Source organism: Galeopterus variegatus, unplaced genomic scaffold (genome assembly GCF_000696425.1).
Source record: "Galeopterus variegatus unplaced genomic scaffold, G_variegatus-3.0.2 Scaffold537, whole genome shotgun sequence".
Taxonomy (NCBI): Eukaryota; Metazoa; Chordata; class Mammalia; order Dermoptera; family Cynocephalidae; genus Galeopterus; species Galeopterus variegatus.
Window position 1 is genome coordinate 358,848 of NW_007726648.1, and position 18,209 is coordinate 377,056.

General features: G+C 45.1%; 1 protein-coding gene across 1 annotated transcript; it reads left to right on the forward strand.

Moving 5' to 3' along the window:
- The first annotated feature begins 5,175 nt into the window (after nucleotides 1-5,175).
- On the forward strand, nucleotides 5,176-14,703 carry EGLN1 (egl-9 family hypoxia-inducible factor 1). Its single transcript, XM_008569857.1, has 4 exons — nucleotides 5,176-5,295; nucleotides 8,371-8,507; nucleotides 11,117-11,184; nucleotides 12,215-14,703. Exons 1-4 carry the CDS (start codon nucleotides 5,179-5,181, stop codon nucleotides 12,277-12,279), a joined length of 387 nt encoding a protein of 128 aa, XP_008568079.1. The 5' UTR covers nucleotides 5,176-5,178; the 3' UTR covers nucleotides 12,280-14,703.
- Nucleotides 14,704-18,209: the final 3,506 nt, after the last annotated feature.

Here is an 18,209-nt window from a genome sequence, read left to right on the forward strand (position 1 = left end):
TGCTCTCTTTGCTCCCTGCCCTTTCTGCTGTGGCCATCAGTGGCAGCCACATGGCTTCAATGTCCCATGCGAAGATAGCTCCTAAATCCACAGCTCCAGCCATGGCTTCTGTCTGGAGTTCCAGATTTGCATTTATTTCCGACTGCCTTTTGAACATCACCTGGATGGCTCCCAGCATGGCAAACTCAGTGTGTCCAAAACAATGAACTCATCTCACCCAAACCCTCGTTCCGTCGTCCCTCCTTCAGTGGTCTGTGAAGCTCGGAGTCAGCCGGACACGTGCCCTCTTAAACCATCTCTGACTCAGCTGTGCCTTGCTGTTTGTGAAAGCATCGCAGAGTCCTTTCACTTTTCCCATGTCCACGTCCCCTGCCCGCCACGTGGCCTCTGCTCCGTCTGTCCCCGCCCTTCCCACAGCCCCACTGCTGTAGCAGACGTTGACTCCCTTGTCCGTCGCTTCTGCGTCCCCACTGGTCTTCCCAGTGTCGTCCTTTTTTCTGCCCCCTTTTCCGACCTCACCTTCCATTCTGCTTGTCATGTTTCCGAAGGACAGTTCTGACCATGTCACTCCCCTGCGCAGAAACCATGGCTTCCCTCCACTCCAGCATGAGGGTTGCTGTCTTGAAGGAGGTGTTCCAGGTTGTCCAGAGTCTGGCACCAGCCACCTGCTCAGTCTTCTTTCCCCTTCTCAAGACTGTGTGCTTCAGCAGATCTCAATTTTCCTCTCACCAAATGTGTTCTGTATTTTCTTGCCTTCAAAACCTCCCTTATTCAATCCACTCTGTTTGAAATGGCCGCTTTTCCAGCTTCACGTGTTTCTCTGAAGCTCAGCTCAGACGCCGCCTCCTGCACCGCCTCCCGCACTCCCTGCGCTTGCTCGGCCTTGTCCTCTCTGCCCGTGGGGACCAAGGCTGTCAGGAGACACTGTACTCGCTCTGTCACTCTGTTCTTCTTTTTCAGTACTAGTTTCATTTTTACCGTGATACAGATTTGAGAAATTTACCTCCCAAAGCATAAAGTGTGAGCTAATTTATGGCGAGTACGTTACATACAACACCAAAGCTTAGCAGATAAGTACAGGGTTTAAAATGGAAGACGTGTGCAGCTGGCCCTTCTCCCCTAGACCTGTTTCATATGCTCGTTAGCTCAGTGAACGAAATACGTAGCTTTTTATGAAGTTTTTAATGGTATGTTTTAGCAAATGAGATTGACCTAATCTAAGCAACTATAATTAACACCCTCCCCCCCCCAGTTTTAAAAACTAGACTCTTTTTATAGAAGATGCCAACTTGCTCTGTTTCTTTTGGTGGCCTCTCTTCCCCCATATTTGAGCTAGATCTGTGTAGACCCCCGAGGCACTGGTAGAGGTGGGTGTGTGTGCTGCGGGAGTGGGTGGGGAAAGACTCGCAGGGTGGACTGTAGCTGGGAAGCAGCTCTCGCAGCAGATCTCTGCGTGGGAGATCCGAGCGTCACGCGTGAGCGTGTCTCTGCAGCGGCTGGTGGCCATGGGGGCTGCGCTACCAGGTTCATGGGAGCTCTTAGGCAGACTGAGTACAGCCTCCCTGGAGCAGAGGTGAGGAAGGAAACAGGGAGGTGTTTCCCTGCACACTGCCTCCGTTTGATTCCCACCTCCGCACCTCCACAGCTTAGAGTCTCTGTGGCCTTTGGCAAGATTTTTCTTCTCACCATGGTTCAGTTTTCTGATCTCTTAGATGGGGAGATTAATAGTCCTGCTCTTAGGTTTGCTGTGAGGACTAACAGATAACCCCTGGCCTGTGGTGAGTGATTAGTAAGCGTTAGCCACCGCCCCTGCAAAGTGCTGTGTGCCTGAGGCACACGTCTCCGTGGGATTCACGTTCAGATAGCAAGCCGTTCCCTGTTCGTGGCAAAAAGAGTGGTTTGATAATGCATCAAATTTTAGTTCTCTTAGCTTTGAATCTGTTTTAAGTAATTGAGTTCAAAAAGAAAAACCAAAACAAAACGTTTCCTGGTTCCACTTCATATCCAAGCCTTCCAGTGCCAGAAATAAATGTCTGCAGATTCCAAAGAGGGATCGCAAACCTCTTCCTTCCTTTTATTCTCAGAGTGAAAAACAAATTTATGGTGTTTCCTATCTTAAGAACATCCTCAATCATGTATATTTTCATATCAAAAAGGAAAAAATAGTATTTAAGTGTTCTGTTTATGTTTCAATAGGCTTTTCTCAGTGGGAGCTGAAATTCTTAAAGTTGGTTTCTCTCTGAGATGGCAGAGTAGGAACACACACACCTCAGAGTGATGTCGTGGGCTGTCCTGTCTCTTCCTCAGGCTTCCTGGTTGCTGGGTTACGCTGGTGTTTTCATCTCATCCTTTTTACAACACTGTTCATGTTAGATGGAGATAGTTGAGCTCTCTTAGGCAGTATAGAACTTAACACAATTTAATTAAATTTAAATTTTGTTTTAAAAACTTTTCTTTTACTGCATCTTTAATTTTTTCAAAAAGTCTGACTTGGGATTCAGATACAGGAGCCAGCTAGCCAGCTAAGTGCTGCCCCTGGCCGAAGGCTGGGCAGAAACCTGTTTGTATGGGCCTCTCATGTCACCTCCTCCCCAGCCAGCGCCCACCCTAGACACTCCCATGTCACGCAAGGGTGCTCAGGAAAGCAGTTTGGAAGTGACTGGTGCAAGCAGGCCCTGTGTTGGGGCGTAGTCCTGGTATCCAGGATTTTGTTTCGCTCTGGGACATCTGGCTTGTCTGGACCGTTGCTGAGAATCTCCTTCCCCACCTGATGCATGCTATTAAACTGCTCCTTCAGCTAGAGTTCATTCCAGCTGATGCAAGCTCCACGAACAGGCTGCAAACCCCAGGGTGACCCTGGGCTCCTCTCCACTTGCAATCATTCGCCAGTCATGCTGGTTTCTGCCTTCAGAATACATCCTGCGTTGCCATCCTGGGCCCACGCCTTCCGCCCTGTGTCTAGTGTGGTGCTTGGTTGCATGGGTCCTGGAAGCAGATTCCCTGTGCTTACCTGTCCTGTGACTTTGAGAACTCTAATAGCCTTTCTGGGCCTTCATTTCCTTAACAGTTAGATGAGAACAATGACGCTGTCCACCTCCCTGGGGGTGTCACAGAGTTACTGCACGTGCATTACTTGGCGTAGGCTCAGCATGTAGTAAACGCAGGAAACATGGGGTGGTGAGTGATGGGAGCTCTGTGCAGTTGTTTTTTGTCCAAAAAGAATTGCAACTGGTCTTCTTAAAACATGAGTCAGGTGCATTCTCCGCTGGCTCCCCGCCACTGTTGGAACAGTGGCCGTCCCTCCCCTGGCTGTGGCCCTGCAGTGCCTGGTGTGCTGGCTCTGCAGTGTCCGCCCCTTCCCTCATCGGGTCTTGCTCTCTGGAACACCGGGTGTCATTCTGTATTCCTTGCTCGACTTAGTTGTTTCATATCTTAGGAGAAGGTAACTTTTTGCTACCTAACATTACACTACCTATCTGTTTGTTGGCTGTTTGTCCCTCTGACCGATGTCACAGCGCGTGAGAGCAGGGGCTTTGTCTCTCCTGTTCATGGTTTTAGCCCCAGCACCTCTCATGTCCCCAGTGGGAGCTCGAGAGGTGTCTGTTAAATGATGGATGGCATGGGATGGGTGGGCAAGGACCATTTCCCCTTCTTTGCACGAGAGATGCCCAGGTTGCCAGAGAGTTGGAGAGGCCCAAATTCACTTTTTTGAGATGAGATCACTTTAGGGGAGAGTTTGGGTGTTTTTTTTTTTTTTTTGCCTCCTTTTCTATGAATAAGAATGTATCATGTAATTCACCATAATTATCTCAATTAACCACAGATTAACCGCATTGTTAAATTAGTGCCCTCTTACGGTTACTGTACAAGGTCTGCTGCATAAGCCTCTCCCTGGCAGTGAGTGACAAGGGGATGATGTGGGTTCATCTTTTATGGAGAATCTTAAACCCGTGCAGTGCTCCCTGTGATTACCAGCCTGCAGCCCAGAGACGGTGCTTGTGAGGTCTGCCTGCGCCAGGAACAGTAGAGACAGATGGAATGATGTCTGCCCAAAATTCTACTTCCGATAAAGAACGTGCAGGGTGTCTAGGAAAACGGTGTTTTTTAAGGATTCGGGTTTAGAATGTTTCCTGGTCTCTCAGGGATGGAACCACAGGGTCACTTTTTCTCTGGTCAGTTGAGTATGAACTTAGTTTTTTTAATCTTTCAATATGAATTTTAAAAGTTAGCTTTTGTTATTTACCTTGTATGTGATGGTTAATTAATTACCATTTGATAACTTTATACTGATTCATTGCCTTTAATTTAGGACTGATCCATTGATTTTAATAGAAGAAGAAACAAAGGTTTCGGGAATCACTGGTAGCCTCAGGCACTTCTTTGTTTTCTTCATATCTAATTCCTGAGAATTAAAAAAAAAAATTATCCTTCCCAATTTCAGTTGATTATCATGTATTACACTCCTAGAATATGTAGGTTATTTTTGCTTTTTATTTTGGGTCTCTCTTCCACCTTTATGCTCAACACTGAACAGTCTTCTGAACCGTATCTTGTTATAATGTGAGCCAAAAAATGATTTTCTTTCTTATTTAAAGAGGGACACATGCTAATTTGTTCAGTCTTTTTTTTTTTTTTTTTTTTTTTTTTTTAGTAAATCACTGACATTAAATGAGTTAATGTTTGGAGTTGACCTTCCAAATTATGCCTGTCCAAATTGGCACTATTCAGAAATAGTGTCGGATGGGGTGCTTGGGGACGGTTCAGCTGTCAGATGGTGACGGAGGTGTTCTGAGGTGGGCTCAGGGAGGAGAGAAATCCCCCATGGGGCAGGACAGAATTCACTTGAGCTTGGCTTTCAAGATGTAGAAAGATCGTGAAAGAGGGGCTTTGAAGCCCTCTGACCTCGGGGGTGAGCCCGGGCGTGTGGCTTGTGACCGCCCAGGGTTGGCAGCGGAGATACTGGCCCTTCCCAGCCCCGTGCGGCGGGACCCACGGCCTCCCCGTGTTCCTCATCGACGTCAGCAAAGAACAGCTTCACGTCTTATCTACAGTGTGGTTTCTATTAGAGAGAAGAATTAAGTGTAAGTCAGAATAGACAGAAGCCAGCGATCTCTATAAGCTGTTTTCTCTCTTTATTCATACACGGACTTAACTAAACCATTGTTGTTATTACAGGCCATGGTTGCTTGTTATCCAGGCAATGGAACGGGTTATGTGCGTCACGTGGATAATCCAAATGGCGATGGAAGATGTGTGACATGTATATATTATCTTAATAAAGACTGGGATGCCAAGGTATGCAGTCCGATTGAGCATTTTGTTTTCTCACAGGTATTTTTTTCTCCCAAATATTAAGATTCATATTCCTCACAGGTGAGAATGTCTTTAAACACATGGAATAGTTAAAATTTTCTCTCTTTTTTTTTTTTGTCTTTTTTTCGTGACCAGCAACGGGATCGCAACCCTTGGTGTTGCGCCCACACACCTTGCTCAGCCAGTGAGCAGCCGGTCTGTATGTGGGATCCGAACCCTCCGCGGGAGCGCTGCCGCACTCCCAAGCGGCGCACTGTAGCAGTGCGCCACCGGGCCGGCCCCTAAAATTTTCTCTCTTAAATTTGTCTCAGTCTCAGGTATTAGGAGAGGATTTTTGTAAAATGGAACAAATACTAAATACCTCGTGTGACATAGTTAACAATATGGTGTTGTGCACTTAAAAATTTAAGAGGGTAGATCTTATGTTCAGTGTTCTCTAACTGCAAAAAAAAAAAAAAGAGAGAGAAAAGAGAAAAGGTAAAGGGGCACAGGAATCTTTGGGAAGTGATGGATAAGTTTGCCTCGATCACTTAAAAATTTAAGAGGGTAGATCTTATGTTCAGTGTTCTCTAACTGCAAAAAAAAAAAAGAGAGAAAAGAGAAAAGGTAAAGGGGCACAGGAATCTTTGGGAAGTGATGGATAAGTTTGCCTCGATTGCAGTGATTGGTGGTATCAGAATGTGTTCAAACTCCCCAAATTGTATACATTAAGTATGTGTATTTTTTTGTACATCAATTATACCTCAATAAAGCTGTATAGAAAAGTACTAATATATCTTAAAAAGTGAATTCACTTATTTTCAGATATTAAAGCATTTACCTAAAATGTAACGAACTTTTACAAAAGTGACCATTATTCAAATATCTTCCTTTTATAAAGTTTACATAAAAAGCACTTCTGAGAATGATTGTTTTATAAGGGCTTTTGGGGAAAATTACCTACAAGTAATTGTTATGGATTATTTGCTATTTTATTCTTTGCATTTTTGTAGAGATGTTATATGGCATTGGGTTGTTGAATTAAATATCGGAGGCAGGATTCTGTCTTCCCCTGATTATGGAAAAATTAGAAGCTTATTAATACTGACAAACCCTGTAAAACCAATTAGAATATACAATATATTTAATCTCTTTTATTTCAAATACGTATTCCCTTAATATTATTAACCTAAGTTTTATTAAATTTATTTTTTAAAGTATGTCACGTATTATTGCCTTGGAGGTTGTATAGACTGATTTTTTTTGGTTGTTTTTTAAAAATCTTCAAATCTTTTAAAACGTTCAAATAGAAAAGTGAACACAGTTTACAGCTCGTTGGATTTTTGTAAGGTGAACACACCTGTGTAGCCACGGTGGTTTATTTAAAAATCAAATAACCTTTAAAACACCTTTCTCTCCTCCTCACCCCAGACACACAAATGGAAACCACCGAAGTTTTAAATGTGCAAAAACCTAATCCCACCCTAAAAAAGTGTTTTAAATTTAGAATATGCTCAGAGCGCTCCAGTATTCTTTCTATAGTATACTGATTGAAAGTTTCCTCTTCCTAGTCCAAGTTCAAAATGGAGGTAAGTTTACTGCTAAGTGGATATCCTAACGTCTGGACTCTATTAAGCTCTTTCTAGGTTGATCTGTTAATTTTTATAGGACCTGGTCAAGGTCATTAATATATAGCTTTTAAATAAGTACATAGACAGAAAAAAGTCCCTAGTTTTTTATATGTAGAACAGAAAACTTGCATTGCAAGAATGCACTGAATAGATGCAGTGTGCCAGACACTGTTCATGAGGCCGGGCAAAAGTGGAAATATTCCTTGCAGAGCCACGTGTCTGCGGGAGGGCATGTGTTGGTCCAGTGACAATTATAACGGTTGTGCCTAGTGTCAGGGCAGATTGGCATGGGAACGCATCAGAGGTCAGGGGAGGTTTCCCAGAGGAAGAACACAAGTGTCAACTGGCCATTTCTCTTTGAACAGGTCACCTGTGATATTCCCAGTGACTCCAGTCAAAGGGAAGGGGGTGGGAAAAACGAGGACATGTCACCATGTGGACAGTCACTGTGTGGAGGGTCTTTAGACATTTGCACGGGTGCTTGGGGAATCACGCTGAGCAACATGGAACCTGAGAAGGGCAGGTGAAGGTACCAGGTAGCTAGAAGTTAAGGTACCTGAGGATGAGCCTGGTAAACATTTACTCTAACTACAGGTTCTAGGTGTAGGCGCAAACTCCGTGTTGTCCTGATCAGGTATTAAAGTTCTTTTCAGTTTTAAGGGTCTGTCTGCTTTGGAGTTTAGTTTTTCAAGGGTAAAGAGCTCCTTGAGTGGGTGGGTTTTGCTTAGCTCTAGTCTCCCCAGGACTGTACGCCCTGTGAGGGCCAGAGCTGTCTGCATTGTCTCTGGGCTGCACCTATGCCCACTGCAGCTGCAGGTGCAGCAGTGGCTCAGCCAGCACTGGGAAGAGCAGGTGAGTCACTCAGTCCCAACAGAGAGTAATAATCGTAGGGAAATAATAAGAATCTGTTGTGGGTGGAATCAAGTTTTGTAACCAGTCTGGAAAGGGACAGCCACAGGTTCTAGTAATGACCACAGTGCTGATGGCGGTCACAATGATGGTGATGAAAAATGGCGACACTTCCTGCCGATGTAGTGAATTCTTCAAACGAGAGGCATTAACTCATGACTGCCCATGTAAGTGTCTGTTGAACTTTAAAATATATTTTAAGAGTAGGTTAAGCAGACCATTAGCATACATAAATAAGACTTGCTTATTACTACTTTTCAGAACTTTCAGACATCGTTTTAGGACTTAAGAATCTGGACAATATTTATCTGTTTTTATCAAATATTTACAAAAATCCCTGAAACAGGAAATGAATTTTTTCTTGCATCAGTGCATGCACTCAGAATCTCAGCTCTCGTGCGCGCCCTGTTAATAGGAGGTGCGTTTGTGAGTAATCCAGCTAAGAATTTTGATTCACTGAAATAGGCTTCTTCCCCCCTAAGTTCAATCTTGTCACATTCTTGGGCCCTCAGACTTACATATTCGACTCTCTTCCTAGGTAAGTGGAGGTATACTTCGAATTTTTCCAGAAGGCAAAGCCCAGTTTGCTGACATTGAACCCAAATTTGATAGACTGCTGTTTTTCTGGTCTGACCGTCGCAACCCTCATGAAGTGCAACCAGCATACGCTACAAGGTAGTGTCCCTTTGAGAACAACGTGGTTGAGGGATTGGCAGGGCAGAGGGTCCCGGGGTGGACCTGAGAGCTTTCTGTTGAGTGTGTTTCTGCTTCTCAGCACTCTGTCTCGCGTCTCGCCGTCGCTGTGGTCTGAGTGGCTGTGCGCTGTGTGTGCTGGAGGCCTGGTCCTTTCGCATGGCCCCTCCCACTTGGGGAGGGACAGGAGGCCTGGGCCGTCTTTCTTGTCCTGCTTCCTGCTCTGTGTGTCCCTTCCTACCATCCCTTGTCATTCTATGAGAGAGTTTCACTTGGGGGACAGAGACGGAGACGGGCAGCTTTGTAAAAGGTGGCGAGAGAGAAAACAGGGACAGCGTGTGAAAGTGCACAGAGTAGAAGCAAAGGTAAGCGGGGCGTGGGCGGAAGGGAGGCAGGGCTCGTGCGGGGAGCAGCGTCTCTTTCATTGCACGAGCGCTCTCTTTTCTGCAAGGTTTCGTGTTCTAAACCTATTATTTTTGATGCCTTCTTTTAAGTGTTTTTTTTTTTAGCCATTTATTACGAGTTACCTAAAATAGTAGGACTGTTAGACGACGTGGCAGGCATTTGTTAGGAAAGGAAGTATCTGTAGGAAAACGGCGCTGTTCTGCAGGTACCCGTTTTCCACTATAGAAAGGACTTGGACATTCTGATAGCGAGTTGCTGGCATCCAGCTGCTGTGTCTGCTCAGGACATGCAGGGAGATCTCTGGGGAGAGACACGGGCGGGGACTGGGCTGTGGTGACGATGGGAGGGGGCACGCTAGCCGCGGACAGGGCTCTGCAGATGTGAGAGTCAGCTCTGCCCTTGTCCTTCTGTCCGAGGCGTGCTGCGTCACCCCAGGTCACATAGCATGCAGCACGCTGAGCAGGCTGTGGCCAGAGACCACAGGGAGCCCCGCATGGAAACCTGGGGGGACACGTCACCTCACACGATGTTCCTGCCTCAGTCCTGTCTCCTCTTGGCCCCCGTGGGCTCCTTACATGTTTTCTGACCCAGAAACTGCTCCAGAAAGGCTTCCTTTGTATGAAATCTTGAGTTTGGTGTGGTCGTGTCCTCTCCAGATGAAGCAGTGACAAACATTTTGGGGTAGTAGATAAATGCCAAATGGTGTGCAGGACACATGCTGCAGAGTTCAGAGGAAAGAGGGGGTGGGCTGCAGGGGGTCCTTTGTGGAACTGGGGGCACCAGAGGGGACAGGGCAGGATTGTTGAAGTTGTGGTGCAGAGCTGCGAGGGAGGAAAGGGATCCTGACACAGATCCATGGGCAAGAAGGCTGGAGGCTCAGCACGACATTCGGGGGTTCCCAGCTGTCTTCTGATGAGGACACCGGGCTGGAGAGGGGCGCCGGGCTGTAGTAGAACCTGGATTACTAAGGAGCTAACCCTTTTGGGGCGTGGGCAGAGTAGACATAATATTGTATATCTGAGCCCCTTGCCCGTTACCAGGGCCACCCGAAAAAATAGCAGAGGCTACATGGTGGGAAAGGTGGTGGAGCTCTGGAAAGAGCAGGCTTGGAGGTCAGGAGGCCAGAGGGCAGAGGTCAGGAGCTTGTCACTTACCGTGTTCCTCTGTCTCCCTGGTTGCGCACACTCCCGCTCTGATCCTGCATTTGCCTTCTTATTCCAAACTATGTTGCATGGCCCAGTTCTGTCACACTTCCCGGCTCTTCATGTGATCAGTGTCACTTCCCCCGGCCTGTGACCACTGCCGCTGGCCAGAGTCAGGAAGATAGTTTAGCTGGTGGCGATATTCTGCTGAGGAGCGATGGTTTGTGGTGTGCCTGCGCTTCTTACAAGCTTCTTACAGTGTCCATGCGTGTCCCCATCGGTCATGTCAGGAGCTGTGACTGTGGGCTTCATAGTATTGCATAAGCCAGAGCTGCCTCACTTATTTGTGGAATGAAGTTTTTAGAAAAGTGAAGTTTAGCTGAACTTTAAAGTTCAAAACACAGCATAAATTGTTTAGTTAAAAATTCTAAAAAATCATTTGCACAATTTAACTCTTTCTTGATGACTCGAGGTTATAATGTTTTTAGAAAAGTGAAGTTTAGCTGAACTTTAAAGTTCAAAACACAGCATAAATTGTTTAGGTAAAAATTCTAAAAAATCATTTGCACAATTTAACTCTTTCTTGATGACTCGAGGTTATAACTGTAAATGCCCGTCTTTATTCTTTGCTGTAATATAGTGATGAAGCTGCTAAGACCCTTAGCCTTCCTGTCACTAAAGGTCCCCTGTCATCTTTTAGTTCTCATGCTGTTGACGATGTGCTTTTCTAGAATAGTCATTCTTTTTTATTGTCTGTTTCTGATCTGCGGTGGGTTTGCAGAAGAGAGAGGTAGGTCAAGTAGGTGTCAGGAAAGTCCTAAAAAGTCACTGTCAGCTTTGGGACATCAATGTTAGCCTGTCCCGGGTCTGCTGTACTCTTGAGCGTTGAGGTTACTGGACAAGCGAGTTGTCACTGCTCGTTCACCCTTTGGTAGCATTCCAGTGTGGGTGTGACGTTGGCATTGCAGGTTTCGGTACCCGCTGCAGCAGCGTACACGCACCCCCCGTGCCATCATTCTCACCCTGTTCTAAATTTTCTTTTAGGTACGCAATAACTGTTTGGTATTTTGATGCAGATGAGAGAGCACGGGCTAAAGTAAAATACCTAACAGGTAAACTTGCTTGGGGCCGCGGTACACGGGACAAAGACACCTGCAGTCGGGTGGTACTTCAGCACCAGGAGCACTGCCCTTTGTTTTTGCAGAGTCCTTATCTCTCAAGTCATCTTCATTGTTATCTGTAACTGACACAATTGTCCAAAGATCAGCAAAGTTTGAGGGAGAGAAGTCTGCATAAATTATTCGAATACAAGGGAGTTTTTCCGTGATTATCCTTTTCAGTCCCGGGCTACTTGACTTAGTAACTGGGGCCTTCTGGCTTCTGCTCACTCTCCTTTAGAAGGGAGTTAATGTCCTTCCCTTTGGAAATGTACATGCTGTGAAGAATCCCCCAGGTCTCCCATGTTGAAGGTGGACATGAAAACAATTAATACAAAGGAGATGGATGAAATGCTACAGTCAGTGAATGAGACAGGCGTGCAGATCCCGCACGCGCCAAGGGTGGCCACGGCCACACGTGGGCACCGAGCCTGTGCCAGCCTCACCCTGCTCTCCCGAGCAGGGCCTTGGCGTCCCAGCTGAGGGACCACCGACCTGTCTTTTCTTTAGCGCCCTCCCTTATGTCTCCAAAAGCCCACGCAACGCTCACGTTCCTGGACAGCTGTGTTTCCATGAGCCATTGATAATCCCTCTCCAACCTTTTATAGAAATATAACAGTTGAGTGTTCATGCATTTTTTTCACATATTTTTAAAGCCACGATTTGTGGCAGAAGCCCCGTAGTGTGCTTTCAGTGACACTGAATGCTGTCCTGTTTTAAAGTGATACTGATTGCTTTTAAAATAAAGAGGAGACAAAGCTATTAACTCTGTGTAGAGAATGGTTTTCCCTTTCCGTTCATCGTGGCAGAATGCTCAGGGGAGCCTGGGGAAGTCCGGGTGAGATGGTTTTCAGATGGTGTTTGCGGAGTTGAAATATTGTCCACACTGGTAGGAATTCAGTGCGGGAGCAGTAGCAGAAGCTTTGGTACTTAATGAATTAATGAAAGTTTCTTTTCTTTCTTTCTTTTTTTTTTAACCTTGCAGGTGAAAAAGGAGTGAGGGTTGAACTCAACAAACCTTCTGACTCGATCAGTAAAGACGTCTTGTAGAGCCTCCGATCCAGCAATACCCCACTCACCCACAATAATTGTTGGCACTGTTTGTTAACTTGTGAATACAAATAAGTGGGATAATTAATGGGAAAGAAAAATAGACAACCAGTTGGCATTTTAATAAGGAACCAGAAACAACTTTTCTGTGTTGCACCAAGCGGAAGATCCTGACTGTGCTGCACGGTCGACCCCCCATCTGTGATCGCCCACGGGAGGAAGATACGCTGTCCATGGAAAGTGGTTTTCACATCTGGACATGAAATAAGTGCCCTACGTAGAATTTTGTCCGTCTCATGTTTTGCCAGATCTGTCATCTAGCTGAGTTCATTTTATCTCTCCTTTTTTTTATATCAAGTTTGAGATTTGGTAATTTTTATATGATTAGGTACAATTTATCAAAACTGAATTGAGAAAAAAATTACAGTATTATTCCTCAAAGTAACATCAATCTATTTTTGTAAACCTCTTCATACTATTAAATTTTGCCCTCAAAGACTTCTTATAATGATTGTTGCCAGCGACTGATGATTAATTTTCTTTTTACTCAAAGTAAGAAACGGAGCACTTTAATTGCCAACTGAAAAATCAGATTATTTTGTAGTCCTGTCTCACACTAATTTGAACTCGTAAAGATTGCTGCTGTAGTTTTTTTGACATTGTAATAGTGAGACCTAACAGTAAAAGTCACCATTGACTACCAATAACTTTTAGTTCATGTTCTGCAAGATAAAAATACACTGTAAGAAGGGTTTATCTTTTAGGTTAAATTTTTTTAAAAATTAAAGTGACTGGCACTAAATGAACTTGAGATTATCCTCTGGCTCAAGTTCCTAAGATAAAGGGCTTTCTTACACTTTCAGGTGCATCCTTTAGAGGTAGATGACATCCCATTTCTAAGACTTTTCCTTCTGCTTCTCAAACTGATTGTCCTTCCAGATTTGCTTTTGTGCTTTCCTTCTAATACTGTGGTCCTCCTGATCTGCCGACCGGACCTGGCTTCTGTTGACAAGTATCAGTGGAGGTTCCGTGTCCATTGAGACCGAAATGTGGTGTCACAGAGTGAACGTTGTGACCCTCAGACATCTTCTGAAGCATTCCCCAAACGCCATGCTGGCCGCCTCATCAGCACTGAAAAATGTCTGTTTAGCTTAGAAAAACAAACCCCCAAAAAAGTGAAAATTTTATTTTTATGTTTCATGGGTTTTCTTTTAGAAAAAGAGGGAATATTACAAAATCGCACACGGCCTCCCAGACTTCTGTTTAGAGAATGAACTGGGACGGACATCTTAGACTTCACCGTCCTAGCTCTTCAGCAAAACCCAAAGGGCGGTGTCTGTATTTTCCGTGAATCATGGGTGTAAGGACCTTGCCCACTTAGGTTTCCTATCTCTGTCCTTGATCTTTGCCAAAATGTGATTATACGGAAATATTTCTGTATATTTCAACTTACGACAGTTCTACCATCTGTATAGTTTGTGTTCAATTAGACCTTTTCTATGGAAAGCTCAGTAATTTTTATTAAAAGATTGCTATTCATGTAAAACATGAAAAAAAATTGTTTAGTGAAACTGACAGTGCAGACTTAGGTGGGGATTAAATATCTGGTGGTGTGATCTCACCTAGGAGAACTTGCAGGAGAAAGCGATGGTTGCTTGTTTTCCTTGCCCGTGTTATTTTGTTCCACCGACTGTCCCTCGATCCAGATGATAACATGACATCCCTACAGTTAAGTGCCTCTGCCAGCCGGGCCGGTAGTGCAGGCTGTTGCTGCCGTCTGGTCTACCGTGCGGTGCACTGCGTGAGACCACAGCTCAAAAGCACCATCATTTTTAGGGTTCATAGAAACTGTTTTACGTTGATGGGAGGTTTGTTTGATTATCCAGATAGACAGCAACAGCCTTTTAATTTGGGAGCCCCTGTTGTCACTCAAACGTGTACCTCTGCAGTCGTACAAAGTGTCAGATTCTACTGTCTGTGGGTTGTGCTTGCCAGAGAGGTCATAAATTGTATATTTTTTGGAAAAGTTTATATACTTTCTTGGAGACCATTGTGAAAAGATCAAGAAATCAGGATAAGCATTTCCTTCATATCCATTTAAAATCGACTCATTTCATGTTAGTGGGACCGTTAACTTGTCACCAAGCAGGACTCTTTTTAAAACAAAATTTAAAACTATTTGTGGCCTATATGTGTTTAATCCTGGTTAAAGATAAAGCTTCATAATGCTGTTTTTATTCAACACATTAACCAGCTGTAAAACACAGACCTTTATCAATAGCAGGCAAGGAATTTCAGGATTCATATACAGATAGAGTATAAAGTCATGTTATTTGAAAAGCATTGTTTCGTTATGAAAGAGCTCTCGAGTTGCTTGTAAAGCTAATCTAATTAAAAAGATGTATAAATGTTCTTGAAAAATGATGGTTATTTCCAGCTGTCTTTTTTTTTTTTTTAATCCATTGGCTTTCTAAATGGGCGCTTTCATCAGGTGAGGTGCTTCTCTGTCACACATCTCTGGCTTAGTTAGTCCAGGACATTTGGTGTTGCTCTTTGTAGATGATAATGGGGGAGAGAAAGAACAGCAAACAGAGTCCAACAACCTTAGAAGCATCCTGGGGGTAATAGGACTGTCCGTGGGGTCCACGAGCTCCATTTGGAGTCTCAGTGTTCGAATTCTTGCCATTTTGATAGGATTTTAAAAATCGTCTTAACGCTCATAGCCGATCTCAGCAGCAAAAGGAAGGGTGTTAGGCATTTATCTCTGATCGTCCTGGGTGTCCCGCTGTGCATGTACAAGAAAGCTTAATTTGTGTGATCATACACTGAAATACAACAGCTCTTGTAACATGAGATCAATCTACGTTCATGTATCTCTTATTTAAAATTATTTTAATGTGGCAATTTTGTTATTTTCCAGCCTATCTCAGGGCATTTGGAGAATTGCACTGAAATGGGAACATACCCAGGTGGACTGAACGAGAGGGCCCAGGAGTTAGAGGTGAAGACTAGTTAAATTAGGTGGTGTAATGAAAAGCACAGACAGAACTGACCAGTCTCTGTTTAGTCCTTACTCAGCCACTTAATTGTGTCACAATATCTCCAAACTTACGGAGTTGTATGAAACCTAAGTGGAATGCAGTATGCCCAGCACCTAATGGAGCCTGAGCTAAGCAGGCCTTGGACAGGTGCCATTCTTTGTCCCTTCACAGTGTGACAAATAGTTGCAGAGAGAGAAAATTGGGTTAATGAACTTTGAAGAGCTGACAATTTTTGCCACCTGTAAATGTTAATCCTTTGGAAGAAAGAGTGTGTGAGTTGTTTTGCTTATCAACGACAGGTTTTCGTAGCTTGGATTTAAATTAAATCACAGGTGCAAGGCACTTTGTCAGATTATTTCCCCAGGTGCACGTGGTCCAGGAAAGCTGTATTTTGGGTGTAGACTGCAATGGTATCTATTTATATCCTGTGTCTGACAGCATAATTGTACGTTGGATATATTTTTTTCAATTAGTTTATAACCATTTGGAAGTAAACATCCAGTATCCATTGCTTCAAGGATAATTTTTTGGATTTCTAAGGTCCTGAACACGTACCCCAGATTTTGTTTTTGGTGTTAATGCAGATTCTTCACGATCACTAGTGAACACGGCCTGTGGGAGGTCTAAAGCGTATGGCCTGCACTGGAAAGTTTCCTAGGTAGAGCACACTTACTTACTTACACACGAGCCGCTTCCCAACCCAGGGACAGCCATCGGCTGCAGGGAGCTGACGCTCCTTTTATTGAATGGATAATTTTTGCTGTGCACAAGATGTCATGGGGTCAGAGAGTCATTGGATAAGGTCTTTCCTTCACTGACATTAGGACTTTTCTGCCAAAATAACTATATTCCTGTAGTGTTTTGCAAAATGCATTTACATTTTTGTTTGTCAGAACATACAAAGCAGACAGTAAATTCTACCTGCATTTGTGTTAAAGGATCAGGGAAGTGGCTTGCTTACAGCCACGTGGCTGGTCATGGCAGAGCTGCTGGGACTGAATGTGGGTTTTCCTTTCCTTGTCTAATTTTAAGCAGCTAAATCACCTTGTTCTAGGAGGGTTGTTAAGAAAAATAGTCCCTTGTGTTCTTCCCTGAGAAAACAAGCTTCAGCTCTGATTTTAAGTAATTTGGGGTATTTGCCCCGTTGGTGCGAAATGATGTAATTCATCGCTGCATCGTGATTTTTCGGTATGAAGCGTGATCCACCGACTTCCCCACGCGCACAGTGGGGAGGCAGGTCTGTCCAGCACCATCCGTGCCACGTGGACACAGGCACGCTTCCACCCCGCGTCCTCCTCATGCCACCTTGCTCTGCGATCAGGTTCATCGCTGGTGTTTCTGGTGTGACCAGGCCAGTGGAAGCCGGGACACGCAGTCGTCCACGATGACTTTCCCCCACAACTTACTTTTCCCCTCACGACTTGCTTTTTCTCTTCTTCCCTGTGGCTTCTGACTTGAACCCGTCTGCATGGGGTGCCTCTCTGCCTGCTGCCCAGCTGTCGTCGTGGGACCTCCCTTCACCTTTATTCTGACATTCCCTCCCCACCCTCGGTGCTGGGTCTCCTGTGTCCCAGATCCCACGGCTGCGTCTGTCCTGGTGTGCCGCCTCCTGCTTCTGGTGGCGCACGCCCTGCAGGGCTTCCTGCAGAAGGTCGTGGGCGGTAAATTCTCTGGGACCCGTCTTTGTTTTGCCATCACACTTGATCGGTAACTTGGCTGAGCGTAGGATGCTGGTTCAGGTTCAAGGGCGCGGGTGCTGAGAAACTGAAGCCATTCTCACGGCTCATCCTTTCTGTGTCATCTCTAATCTGCTTTTTCTCTGTGGAAGCTCGTGGAATATTCTCATCCCCAGGCCTTCAGCTTTACAGTGTGCTTTAGTGTGGGCCCGTCCTGGGCTGCTGTGCTGGGCACACACATGCAAACCGTGAAGTCATGCCCTCTCACTTTGGGACATTTTCTCTGGTTATTTCACTAATTATGTCCCCTCTGCACACTCTGTCCTCTCTGGAGGGTGCTGCTTCTGTGCAGACAGTGCATCTGCTGGTTTGAACCTGTCGTTTTCTTTTCTAGCTGATGTGTTTGTGTCTTTACTTGGGGGACACCCTTTCCCAGTTCTTCCAGTGAGTGTTTCATGTCTGCTCTCAGCTTCTTCATTTTCAAGAGCTTTTTTTTGTTCTCTAATTTTTAAAAAATATAGGGCCGGCCCGTGGCTCACTTGGGAGAGCGTGGTCCTGACAACACCAACTTCAAGGGTTAAGATCCCCTTACCTGGTCATCTTTTAAAAATAAATAAATAGTATATAACAGTCTGTTCTCTTTAGTGGATGCAGTATTGAACCTTATTTCTCTTTCGTGTTGGATGTTTTCCTCAAACATCTGGCACTTTTTGCCTGTGTGTTTGTAATTAAGAGGGAGGCACTTGGGTTTCTGGTTTTCCAGGGACTGTGGGCTGCTGCCTGAATCAGTGTCATCATCTTCCAAAATCCAAAGAGACAGAGCAGTCACCCGCCCCCCGTGCCTGCAGCGTAACTGAGACACAGGAAAGACCTCAGCTCGTGTAGGCAGAGAAATAAGCACCTGAAATTGCTTAAGGGGCTAGAGCCAGTGTCTGAACCCACAGGAGGGCAGAGCGTCAGGTGGGAGCCACGTGGCAAAGGCCATGGGGTCCTGGCAGTGGCCGTCCTCAGGATAGAGAATCAGGGACCCCCGTGAGCGATGGAAATGGTGATAAATCCAACGTTGACACGTCAGAGCACTGGCCGTGGGCCCCACGGGAGGGAGAATCGTGAGTGTTCACGAGATAGAAGGTGGCCAGTGGCCGTTTACGGAGAAGGTTCCATTTCTGGGCGAGGGACAGATGTCTCTCAGTCTTGACGGTAAGTGAAAGAC

Bases quoted from the DNA above. Each gene is read 5' to 3' on its own strand.
- EGLN1 (XM_008569857.1), top strand. From the start codon at position 5,179: ATGGTTGCTTGTTATCCAGGCAATGGAACGGGTTATGTGCGTCACGTG. The intron at 5,296-8,370 runs GTATGCAGTCCG...CTCTCTTCCTAG, and splicing joins ATAAAGACTGGGATGCCAAG to GTAAGTGGAGGTATACTTCG. The intron at 8,508-11,116 runs GTAGTGTCCCTT...ATTTTCTTTTAG, and splicing joins CAACCAGCATACGCTACAAG to GTACGCAATAACTGTTTGGT.